Here is a 13038-nt window from a genome sequence, read left to right as displayed (position 1 = left end):
CAGCTGGGTCGAAAATGTCAAACTCGTATGACGTAAGTGAGAACTCGCCTCGTGACGAAACGCGACTAGGGGTGCGACTCTCATACGGTCGTGTTCGTCGTTCTACACGGTGTTGCTGTGTCGCGTTGAATTCGTTTTGAAACAAACTCGCGTCGAGGTTCGCGAATGGGAATTCTCGTTCGCGGACGACGTTTTCCGGTAACTCGCTATCGTACGGATCTAGTTCTCTACGGACTCTATCGCGTGCTTCTATGACGGCTTGTTCGCAGTATTCGATAGCTCGAGTGGCTTGCTCGCTATGTAACCACGAGTCGTTTGCTATAGCAGCGTCGTTGTCTTCCGACATTCACGCCTATTCTATGCTTACGATAATCGTTACGTGATTACCGGGGGAAAACACGTGATTTATACTTATCTTGAATATACATGTAAGTCTAATAAGAGATAAAGATTAATTAAATTTGATGAAAACATATTAATTGAAAACATTTAATTCATCACGTTCTTGATATGAGGGATACGTGACTTTTAATTCATTATATATATAAAAGAAAACGTACAAAAATTATTGCTATATATATATATAATAAACTAAAAGTCACGTATCCCTCATATCAAGAACGTGATGAATTACATGTTTCAATTAAAATGTTTTCATCAAATATAATTAATCTTTATCTCTTATTAGGCTTACGTGTACACTCAAGATAAGTATAAATTGACAGTATAAATATAGTCATGTAGCAGTCTTACGTTCAATCAGTGCAATCGTTTTGTAATAATCATATGTGTGCAATTTGTTAAATTGATTTTAAATTACAATACAAAGCAAAGTTTAACATCTTTACAAATGATTCTCAATCCGTTTAATGTTGTTAGACTTTTATTGGCATCTATAAGTTCAATATATCTAACAGAAACGCCAGTAACTGAAGCAGAAATACAATTAAAAGAAGACATACAAAAATTATTGCTAGATAGCATTTTTCACTATAATGGATTGGAAGTGATGGAAGAAACCTATCTCGATTATCAAGAACCTTATAAATTACACAGTTTCGAAATAATTGAAGATGACGAAGAAGCATGGAGTGAAGATAATTTAAATTCTCATCTACAGTGTTCAAACAGTGAAGTAAATTTTGACAGTACTTATAAAAGACGAGCTGTTGAATATTGGCGGAATTTAGACGATAATAAAGAAATTAACCACAGAAAAAGGCGTCATTCTCTAAAATCAGTACAAAGTAAATTTAAAAGAGTTTCATCTGAACGTCAGTTAAGACGATGGGAAGAACAACTACAATCAACTGGAAATCGTTTGGAAAAATTATCTTATATCTCCAAATTTACACATGATAAATTTACTGCAACTATTAAATCAGGATTTATAGTTCATGATATCGATTTAAAAAGATGGGCTTTACAAGCTCAAGAAGAAATAGGAAATGTAATTCCTATATTTAAAGCATCTCACAGCTGGATATCAAGATTCAAGAAATCCCATCGAATTGTTTCAAGAAAAGTTACGAAGTTTGTAACTAAAAGAACAGTGGAAGATTCTATTGATTTACAAAACTCAGCAAATAATTTTTTAAAAACAGTGAAACCACTTATTGAACAGTTTGGAGCAGAAAATGTTTGTAATTCTGATCAAAGTGGTTTTTAATTAGAAATACATTCTGGAAGATCATTGTCTCCTAAAGGAATAAAAAAAGTAGAGCGTATCGTACAATCTGTGTCATCAACGACCCATTCATACACGATACAACCAATAATATCATGTAATGGTAATTTGCTGTCACCTTTATTTATTGTTTTGAAAGAAGCTAACGGCGAATTTGGACCAAGAGTACAAGAAACTTTATTTAAACTAACAAATGTTATTGTAAAAGCATCGAAATCTGGTAAAATGACATCAGGTAATATAAATTTCCTTTTATAAGGTTTTAGATTTTTAAATATTGATAATTAAAAAAAAATATAAATTTGGATAAACAATTACATAAAATTATATAATAAAATTAATCTCTGATACATAATCAATTATCATCTTTATGAAATTTTATATTTAATTTAACAATCTAATAACAATCATAAGAAAGTTATTAAATTAATTTATATTTGTTACAGATCATTTTAAAATGTGGTTAGAAGAAGCTTATTTTCCAAACATTGGTTCTAATAGCATTCTTCTTATCGATACATGGACCGGACATTGTCCCAATATCATTTCGGATTTAACACCTCTAGATAAACATATTACTACTATGATTATACCGAAAGGTACTACAGGAAAAATACAACCATTAGATGTTTACGGATTTAGAATTTGGAAAAATTTTGCTAAAAGGTTTTCAGATATAGTTTTATTATTGGAATGTGATATAAATTTGCATGAACAAAATAATATAATAAAATTGCAATCTTTGATACATAATCAATTGTCATCCCTGCGATATCGTAACTTATTTAAATATTCGTGGTTTAAAAGTGGTTATACGAACGAAAGACTACAGAAATTTAAAAATCCAGTAGAATTTAGTTTGGATGATACTTCAACAACATGTGATATCGAAGGTTGCAATAATGTAGCTATAGTAAAATGTTCATGGTGCAAAAAATCATTATGTTTAAAACATTTCTTCGTTGAGTATCATTATTGCAATAAGTATAATGAGTAAATGATACAATATAAAATGTATAAATTTATTGTATAAATATTTAAAAATTATTTTATTAATAAATATTTAGAAATGATTGTGATGATGTAAATCACAATCTTATTATGTAAATAAACAAAATATAAAAGCATAAGACCAAAAATAGCTTTAAGAAAATAATCACAAGATATAAAGAAATAATGTACAGAAATTAGTAAAATAAAAAAATTTACTAATTTAAAAAAAAGTAATAAAAACCATTATAATTATTAATATTATTTATAATTTATAATTTGTGATGCTAAAATCAATTATATAGATTTCTATTATACATCTTATCAAAATTGTGTATAATCTTGTTTAGACGATAATTATTTGCGTACATGAGCACGGATAGCTTATATACGGAAATCTTTATAATTAATTCTCAAAAATGATATTTCGTAACATAACTTTAATATACATAGTTGAATTTAGAAAAAAAAAATCTTTTAATATAGCAAAAAAATTTTTTTTTATTTAAAAAAAATAATGGTGGGGAGTGTTTTGTTAAACAAAAAAATTAAAAAAAAATTTTTTTTACAAATTTAAAGTACTTTTAAAACCGTACAACTTTTATTTAAAAAATTTTTTTCTATCTTTTATACTTCCGATGATATTCGTTCCGAAAGAATAAAATTGTTTTTTTTCAAAGGGGTGTTTCACCCTCTAAACATAAAACTCCGCCCATAAAAAAAAATACGTGTCTCTTAGATTTGTGTGTTCGACAACATATTTCAAGGAAAATCAAATTGGCGTCGGACACTTGTGATACTTCCCTTGTAAGTCCCGAACTCGAAATTCACTTGTGCGGGCCGTACGTATCGGCTTGATTACTATTCACTGATTCCGCTGGCCGCTGTTCGGCAGCGGCTTAAATAGTGTCGCGGATTTAATTATTAGTGGGGGCATCGGGCCCTCCGCATGACCATATATGGTCATTCCCGCGCGCATCCGGCGCGCGGGAAATATTTGCGAGTTTAGCAACAATTGCCAAAATGCAGGTATGCATTTCCGGTGGCATGATTGTTGCTAAGCTGGCTTTGCTACTTCGTTAAGGTGACTGGTGCGTTGCCCAGTGCGATGACCGGCCGGCAGCGCACGAGGCATGTGTCACCTGACACCTTGTGATAGCGAGCCTTCCTCGGTGAGCTATCTTATAATTTTAATATTTTATTTCCTTTATTTTATGATATAAACTTATTGGTTGTGAGTGTTTCGCTCACAACAATCTTCGGTTTTTCTTCGCTTCGTTCTTTCACTGCATTGTGCAAATTCCGTTTTTGGGCGGCCCGTATATCGTTTATCTGATTATGACGTGGCTTTATCTTCTTTATTTTCATCAAAATAAATAATGAAATTTAACCATTGCTGATTTTTCTTCAGAAATATTTCTTTCATCCGCTTACTTTTCTGCCACTTTTACCTTATGTAATAGTTTACAAATGACATTTTCATATTGTCTGATAACATAAAATACCGCTCCAATTTTTTAGACAAATGTCTTCAATTTTTTTACAAGCTATTGTAACACCATCATTTAAGTTGTCTTTTCGTAATGTAAAAATTTCTTCCCTCGACAAACCAGATTTTTGTTAGGTACTATCATGAGCTGAAAAAAGAAATTTTTAAATTAACATGTTATTAAAGTGAAAGTAAAACATTGTCCAAAAAATTTGATATGTGGGCACATATGTGCACAATGCGTAACAACAAAGTAAATGTCAATTAGTAGATGTTTATATGTTATATATCAAGATTAAAACAAAATTTGTTATTTACCTTATATTATGTATTTATAATGCCCTTACTTGAACATGAAGCGTCCATTTTGCAAAATGATCCTTCACGATGTGTGACAAATTGTTTAATATTCTTTTTGAATTCATATATTGGATTTAACACAATCAATACAATAGCTGCCACTTCAACGAAGATCACTTCGATACTGACTTGTAACTGCTGTTTGCCACAGGTAGGCTTATATGTACATGTATATCAACTTTTTTCAAATGTTCTGTTACTCTTTATAAATCTTATATAGGGTAACGCACTGACAATGGGACACTACGCGCTATTCTTCACCAAATTGGATAAAACTTGCAGTAATAATAGCAAATACTATCCAATGAATACATGTAAAGCCATTTCTCTGAATGAGCCTTAGAAGAAGAATTATAAGCAATTAAAAATAGGTACCTTTCGTTATGTAACGTTCTAACCGTCGACATCGCAAAGTCCATGTGGTTCAGGGAGTAGAGCGTTGAGCTACTGTTCCGTATGATCGCGGTTCGCGGCTGGTGTCGGAGCTTTTTTTTTATTATAACGATTATCACCCTAAAAATTGTAAAGTGTAATTACCTTTAAGACATTTAATTTTTTTTTCATTTCTTTGGTTTTTTTACTTTATTTATTTAATTTGTTTATTTATTAGTTCGTATGTTTTTTATCACTTTATTTTTTTGCTTATATAATTTTTTACTTTCTTATTAATAAAAAAAAATTTTTAAAAAGGTAAAAAAAATTTTTTAAAAGTTCCGACATCAACCGCGAAGCGCGATCCTACGGAATAGTAGCTCAACGCTCTACTCCCTGACCCACATGGACTTTGCGATATCAACGGTTAGAATGTTACATAACGAAAAGTACCTTTATTTCTATCTTTAATTGCTTAATTCATCTTCTAAGGCTCATTCAGAGAAATAACTTTGCATGTATTCATTGGATAGTATTTTCCATTATTACTGCAAGTTTTATCCAATTTGGTAAAGAGTAGTGCGTAATGTCCCCTTGTGAGAAAAAGCTTTTTATTGCCAAAATAAAAGCAAGGATTGCTCACAGGGAACAGTTACCATTGCAAATCATTTTTCATTTATTATTTAAAAAACGTATTGTCTGAGATACAAATCACATTTGTTTACTTAGAGTTCAATGGCTACAACAGCCAATCAAACGTAACACATTATTTATTTTCACATACAGTTATTTGCTGTCCTACATGAGCAAATCATTTGCTATGTTAGCTTCTGTCTTGTTAATTTATCAATTTACCAACAAAAATATTTCCCTCAGTGCGAGATTTAATTAAAATCGTGTGGTTGAATAATTCACAGGCTTAGGCAGACGCACGCGCGCGCGCGCGCGCACACACACACACACACACACACACACACACACACACACACACACACACACACACACACACACATCCTTTTTAACATTCTATAATTTTTTTCGTAGAATCTATTGTCGCTGTCAGATTAAAAAAAATTAATTTTGTATAGTAGTTAATACTAGGCCGGTTCTAACTCGGAAGCTCCGAGGGGAGAGCGGGGGGAAACTTGGAGGCGCGCGGGGGCATGACGTCACGCGGATTGGGGGGTCTCGCGGTGCGGCAATTGCTGATGCGGGATTTTCGGGTCCCCGGGAGCGGAGAGGGGGGATCGGGGTCCGCGACCGCCGCCGCCGCCCGCCATAGCCGCCGCCGCCGAGCGCATAAAAATACGTACGCGATAAGTGGGAGCGAAAGAACGCGATGTAGTATGCGATGGGTAGTATGCAATGTGTGTGAGTGAGAGCGCGCGAGAATACGTACGCGATGAGTGGAAGCGAGAGAACGCGATGGGTAGTATGTGATGGGTAGTATGCGATGTGTAGGAGCGAGAACGTGTGATGAGTGTGAGTGAGAGATCTTGCGGGAAAATGTATGTGACGGGTGGGAGCGAAAGCGTGTGATAAGTGTGAGTGAGAGAGCGTGCGAGAATATGTATGTAACAGGTGGGAGCAAGAGCGTGTGATGAGTGTGAGTGAGAGATCTTGCGGGAATATGTTTGTAACGGGTGGGTGAGAGAGCGTGCGATGCGTGCGAATGAGAGCGATAGCATACAAAGCATGAGAGAGAACGACGTTAACATTGTGGAGAACGCGAGCAAGAGAATGTGAGTATAAGAGAGAATATGAAAGAGAGAAGACAAATGTATGAAAGAGCGAGAGAGCGGGAGCGCACGGGAATACAAGAGAAAGAGGGAGAGGATAGTATAATGTGTGAGAGTTAAAGCGAGAGCGCGCAGAGTATGACAGAGAACAATGATTTTATAATAATTATTTAAAGAGCGCAATAACGGAATGAAGAACAATACGCGTACATGAAAATAGTCTAAACTATTTATCGAGGAATGAAGTAATCACTCACCGGGAAAGCAGTCCCATGCCTCAGCCCAGGAACTAGTTTATAAAAGAACAAAAACTATACTAAACTATCACTACACTGAAACTAACTATCACTACTAAAAACTACTAAAACTACTATCATAATTATAAAAAAATAATGTTAGAGAAGGAAGTTACTCCTCCCCCTCTTCGGGGGAGTCATCTCCATGATTATCCTCGTCGGAGTCTGAGGATATTCCCATGCACTCCAACAGATCGGGGATCGCTGGAGGTTGGAGAACCTCATGGGGATCAAATCCCTAAAAATCCAACTCATCCTCCTCCTCCTCACTGGAATCTTCACTGTATTCTTCTTTACTGTATTCTTCTTCACTGTATTTTTCTTCACTGTATTTTTTTTCATTCTCAATATTCTCGCGAAGGTTCACGAATTCACCCACTACTTCCCCCGCATTTTCATCCGCGTCCACAATTGCTAAAATGCCCGGAATGGACGCAGGAGGTGGCGGAATATATACGGGCATGATTTTTTATGCACGACGCGATGCACACCGTAAAAAAACAGTGGACGACTAACATAGAGAACTGAGAAGATAGCATGACAGTCGCGAGAAAGCTTAAAAGAGCTGACATATCAAAATGATAGGTTTCAGAGAAAACGGGATCACATATCTCAATCATATATCTCAACATGACACGATAGCCCACCTTAATCACCTTTTATACTTGCATGCACCTTAACGAAGGACTACGTTTACGAATACAAATATGTCTATGAAACTACATTGCATAGTATTGAACTGGACGACTAACATAGAGAACTGAGAATACAGCCCGACAGTTGTGCACCTCAACGAAGGACTACTAAGCAATTCACAATATCGGATAGAAAATTAATAGTTTTCGCAATCCTTTCTTGTTCATTCTCATTCTCTCTTACCCTCATGCGATCTCTATTTTACATACGGTTAGATGGAAGTATGAGATAATAGCATGATAGAGAACTCGAGCAAGAGAACGTGAGTAAGAGAGAACATGAATAAATATGGTTTTATTTTATTTCCGTTGGTGTGAGGCCGTGACATCATGCAGATCGAAGAGGTCTTGCGACACATCACTTTCATTTTCAGATTATATTTTATTAAACATGTTGTACCCTTCGGTGCAACAAGGATATTTTTGGGATCGTGTCTGCCCAAGGAGTTGGAACTCGCGGAGGAAGTACTGCGAGGGCCAGGTCCACCAGTAACGAGACTCTCGTCTTTATATAAAAAGCGTCGTTTATTCTGTGTACAGATTAGCTCTCAACACGTGCGGTCGTCGGGGATGTCGCGCCGTGTTGAATTATATGTGGTGATAAGACTCGGCAAGAGCTTGATAACTAGTTTGACGCTTCGCTATGTAGTATTAAGTCTTTACGTACTGAATTCTATGTGACCCGAAGTAGTAAGCACACACGTGACACGCGTATTAGCGTGAATGATAACTAGTCCCCCTGCCTATCAATCGGCAGTTGTTTATATAGTTCGTGGAAAGTGTCGGTTGGAGGGGCAATAGGCCGCCGATACTATTATGGCCGGGCGCATCCAGCGTGCGGGAAATATTCGCAAGCTTAGCAACAGACCGCCAAATTGCAATTTTAGCATTTCCACCGGAAATGTGGCGTGATCGTTGCTAAGCTGAGATCGGTGGAATTCCGAGTCTCGACCGGTGTGATGGCCGGTCAGCCTTGCGCGAGGTATCACTTGATACCTCGCGCGATAATATGAGATGACACTTCCTCTGAGAGTGTTCAAGCCATTCTTTTATTAATCTTAATTATTTTAATATTCTAATATAATAATATGTGGTTGGAGTGATTCTGTCTCACTCACAACATCCCTTCCCCGTTGGAAAAACAAAAACGGAGGTACGAAGTTTTGGTGTATAGTATAGTTAAAATCGTGTTTACTACTACTCCGTTTCAGAATAGACCTGGGTATTGTATAATCTGTATCTAGGTCTACTGTGACTCGCTTCTCATGGCTATTGCGCTTCTTTTTTCGTATTATAACGAGGCTTATGATTAGTATTATTATTATTACAAAAGTTGTAGTGCTGGTTGCCGTTGGGTAGATAAAGTGTGACGATTGAAAAAATGAATCCGGGTCTTTATTTAATACTTTGTCCGTTTCGTTTAATTTCTTATTTAGTTCTTTTAACTCTGAAGAGTTTTGGACGATATTTTTTATTTTTATTGTTTGTTCTACGTCTGTGTCAAACTTTAATTCGTTATGTTGTGGCCCTTTGGTGGATAAAGGGTCACAGGTATTTTGGGATCGCTGTCGTTACTCCTCGGGTCAGGTTTCTCGAGAGATTGTAGCCGTGTGTCGTATATCAATATATATATATATATTTAATATCTTGATTATACTGAGTTACACTGATGTAATTCGTTGATACCCGTAACAAATATAAAAGAGTGAGCGACATACGTTCGTCGCTGTATACTGTGTAGCAAAGCACGCTCGTTGTCTGTACCTCGGTGTTTATATACACCGTTTTTGGGCGTATGACCGGGGAAGGTACTTTCGCGGTCACTGGCTTTTGGACAGTGTACTTGCTTAGCCAGCAATTGCTGGCTACGCGGATTCCACCCCAAAATCAGATGATTTTGGGTGTTAAGTCTTAAGCAACCGGGTGCATTTCCTGGTGCGACGTTCGGTATGTAGGCCAGGCGATGTCCGCGCGCGAGGTGTTATTTGACACCTTCTATCGCTTGCAACATGCCGTATGTGAGTGTGATGCACTCACAACAGTTAGTTTGTAATGAGATGTTGTACTTAAGTAAGAATGACTATGAAATGCGAGTTAATTCTATTCGTAGGATAATTCTGTTCGCACAAGTATTCATTATTTATTTTTATTCATGTTTGCAAATTAATTTGCGAGATTATTACATATGTACGTCGTTCGGCGTCTATCGCTATGAGGGGATGCTTAATGTCTATTATTGTGAAAATGTTTCGACGCTCTGGCACGCGTAGCGGCAGTATGTTTAGTATTTCATATTTCGACGCTGATATTAGCGGAAAACGCAGTACGGTATATATGTTCGTGTTATCACAATACGCATTTACGATAGCGAATTTTTCTACGTTCGACCATTTTTCTTGATTCGCTCTGAGTGGGAAATAGAGACCGTCCGGAAGCTAGGAGTTCGCATCTCTAAGGGATCTTATTATATGATCTACAGGCGTTAAACGGTGCATGATTCCCTTTTTTAATGTTGTTATGTACTCCAGCACGTCTTCCGCATCGCGAGTGAGATCGGCTAATATGGCGTTAATTACAATAAAGTTTCCCTGTATATTATTCGCACGTTCGCTTTCCACTAGAGCTAGTTTTAATTTTTTAGTTGCGTTTGCTAGTATATATTCGTTTTGTTGTATAGTTGCTTCCGTCTCGTCGATATGGGCTATGGTCGCTTGTAATATTTTCAGTTGGTTCTGTACTGCGTGTTTTGTCGATTGTTGTGAGTCATGTAATACCGCTAGTTGTTCGTCAATTTGTCTTTTGTCATCGACGTCCATCGTGCCGAATAATGTTTTGGCTATAGCGCCTACCCCGTTGATCAGTCCTCGTTTCTGTACTGTCGCCGTCTTGTATGATGCTGTTATACGAAGGATCAGTTGACTGGTTCTATTGTATTCTTTTACTATGATAGAGTTAAAATTTTCGCACACTTCTTTGTTTATTACTGCCACGATTTTACACAGGTTGTCCGTTTTTTGTATGTATTTTACTATTTGCGTCAGTCTGTTTTTTGGACAAAGATGCTGTGTTGATTTTAATTACCAATTTCCAATGAGATTCGACGGCGCAGTCCTCCTATTTTCTCGTAGTATATCCCAGGGTGATCGGTAAATCTTTCTATTTGATACGACTTATCGCTTTCCTGGGCTGTTATTCCCATGCAGATGCAAACAAGGAGTCCCTTGAAAGGTGGTTTATTATTACTTCCTCGTTTTACTCGTGGTGATTAGTTTATTAAGGTGTGTGTGAGGATGGTGCAGTTCTTATCTACCTCAGCTTTTTATTATCTTTTTGCTGGCTTTTTTATATCGCCGTTTAGGGTTGTATCTTCTTTAGTTGTGCGTGCGAGAAGTGCACGTTTATCTATCTCAGCTACTGTTGCAGTCACCTTTGGGTCGACTGTCTTTGACTGTATTAAGATCAGTCTTGACCGAGCTGTCGTGCGGGACGTCTTTTTCTTCTTTCGGTACGCCAAAAGTTTAAGCGTGTAATAATGAAGCTTTTACTACCGCCGTCGCCGCCCTCGTCGCCTAATCCGGGGGTTATCGCTTTAAGCGACGAGGCCCCGGACGAAGGAGAAGTTTTCGAAATATTCGAGGATCATGTGGAGAACGCGGTTGAAATCGAGAGCTCCGAGGAGGAGCAAGATGGTGTGTCCTCCGACGGAGATGTTTCTGATGAGGATGAGATCTCCGACTCCGATAATGCTCCGTACGTTTTTCTCCCGTCTCTCGGTATGATAAACCGGTTGCTGGAAGACGTGGGTATCTCTGAGTCTGAAGGGGAGTGGGAGCGTGACTTTGGTACTCTTGAGGAACGCTTTCCTCAGCGCGAAGACTTCCTAGGAGAAGGGGAGGGGTGAAGAGTCGGAGGAGTAATAACTAGAACCTCCTCCCTCTTTTAGTTTTTAGTTTGTAGTTTTGTAGTGTGTAGTGTAGTGTTTGTTTCCCCCTCCCTTTTTTCTATTTGGACTATGTACGAGCATTATGGCGCCTGTGGATTTTGGCAATTCAACTTGGTAAGTCCTTTTTTAATTTAATATTTGTTCTCGAGTACGTTAGGCTTCTATAAAAGCCTTTAGGCGGTTAACGTGTACGCGGATCATCTGTCTACCGCGTTTTATAGTATAGTTAACGCGCAAATGTTTTTCGGTTATAACATAGGGTTCGGTCCATTGTGCGTCCAATTTTTTAGATTGCCCGCGTCGGAGCGTATCATCGAATAATAGGACTTTGTCGCCTGTTTTATAATTTGTTTCTTTCACGGTTCTGACGTAGTAGGCTTTCGTTTTTTGTTTCTCCTCGTTAATTTTATCCCTGGCAGTAGTTAATACAGAGACAGTTCTAACCCAGGTGCTCCGAGGAGGGAGCGGGTGTGCGGGGGGAACTTGTAGGCGCGCGGGGGCATGACGTCACGCGGATCGGGGGTCTCGCGGTGCGGGAATTGCTGACGCGGGATTTTCGGGTCCGCGGCCGCGGTGCGGGAATTGCTGATGCATGATTTTCAGATCCCCGCGACCGTTGAGGGGGAATCGGGGTTCGCCGCCGCCCGCCGCCGCCGCCGCCCGCCACCCGCCGCCCACTGCCGCCGTCCGCCACCGTCCACCGTCGCAGTACTCGCGCTCTCCCTCTGTTGCGAATCTCTCTTTCGCCCGTACGTGATATTCAGCAGCCATCGCCGCGGTTCTCTTACCACCGGGATCGCGTTTCACAGGCACGTTCCACAGCTGTGACTATCACCGTGGAACGATTGAGCGAAGAGCAAATACGAATATGAGAGAAAGAGAGTGAGAACAGTATGTGTGAGAGTTAGAGCGAGAGCGAGAGCATGCAAAGTGTGAAAAAGAACAATGAGCAAGGGAACAAGAGTATAAGAGAATAAAATAATAAAATAATCACTTACCGGGGAAGCAGCCCCATGCCTCAGTTCATAAAATTATAAAATTACACTAAAAGTACCATAAAACTACACTATAACTACATAAAACTAATTAATGTTACTCCTCCCCCTTCTCGGAGGAGTCATTATCTCCCTCCTCAAAGTCGGATATACCCATATAATCCATATTGGGGACCGCAAGGGGTTGGAGGACCTCGCGGGGATTAAATTCCGGCTCATCTCCGCCGGAATTGTCACCGTCACCGTCACCGTCACCGTCACCGTCATTGTTATTACCATCTTCCCGATCGGGGATTTCGTAAAAGTCTATAAGTTCATCAACTACTTCCCCCGCATCCTCATCAGCGTCCACAATCGCCAAAATGCCCGGAATGGGCGATGCGGGGGGTGATGGAATATATGCACGCATGATGCACAACGTGATGCGCACCATAAAAAACAGTGGACGACTAACATAAAGAACTGAGAAGAC

The 13038-nt window shown here is 38.4% G+C and overlaps 1 protein-coding gene across 2 annotated transcripts; it reads left to right on the top strand.

The window, feature by feature from the left end:
• Positions 1 to 445: 445 nt before the first annotated feature.
• Positions 446 to 2883, top strand: LOC118645936. Of its 2 annotated transcripts, none has more exons than XM_036287929.1 (2): positions 446 to 1922; positions 2134 to 2883. In XM_036287929.1, exons 1-2 carry the CDS (start codon positions 1913 to 1915, stop codon positions 2682 to 2684), a joined length of 561 nt encoding a protein of 186 aa, XP_036143822.1. In that variant the 5' UTR covers positions 446 to 1912; the 3' UTR covers positions 2685 to 2883. Both variants share the same exon structure in this region; 1 of them encodes a protein (XP_036143822.1).
• The last annotated feature ends 10155 nt before the right edge of the window (positions 2884 to 13038 follow it).

This window comes from Monomorium pharaonis, chromosome 1 (assembly GCF_013373865.1).
Source record: "Monomorium pharaonis isolate MP-MQ-018 chromosome 1, ASM1337386v2, whole genome shotgun sequence".
Taxonomy (NCBI): Eukaryota; Metazoa; Arthropoda; class Insecta; order Hymenoptera; family Formicidae; genus Monomorium; species Monomorium pharaonis.
The sequence above is the reverse complement of the archived record's forward strand: the minus strand, read 5'-3'. Positions and strand labels throughout refer to the sequence as shown.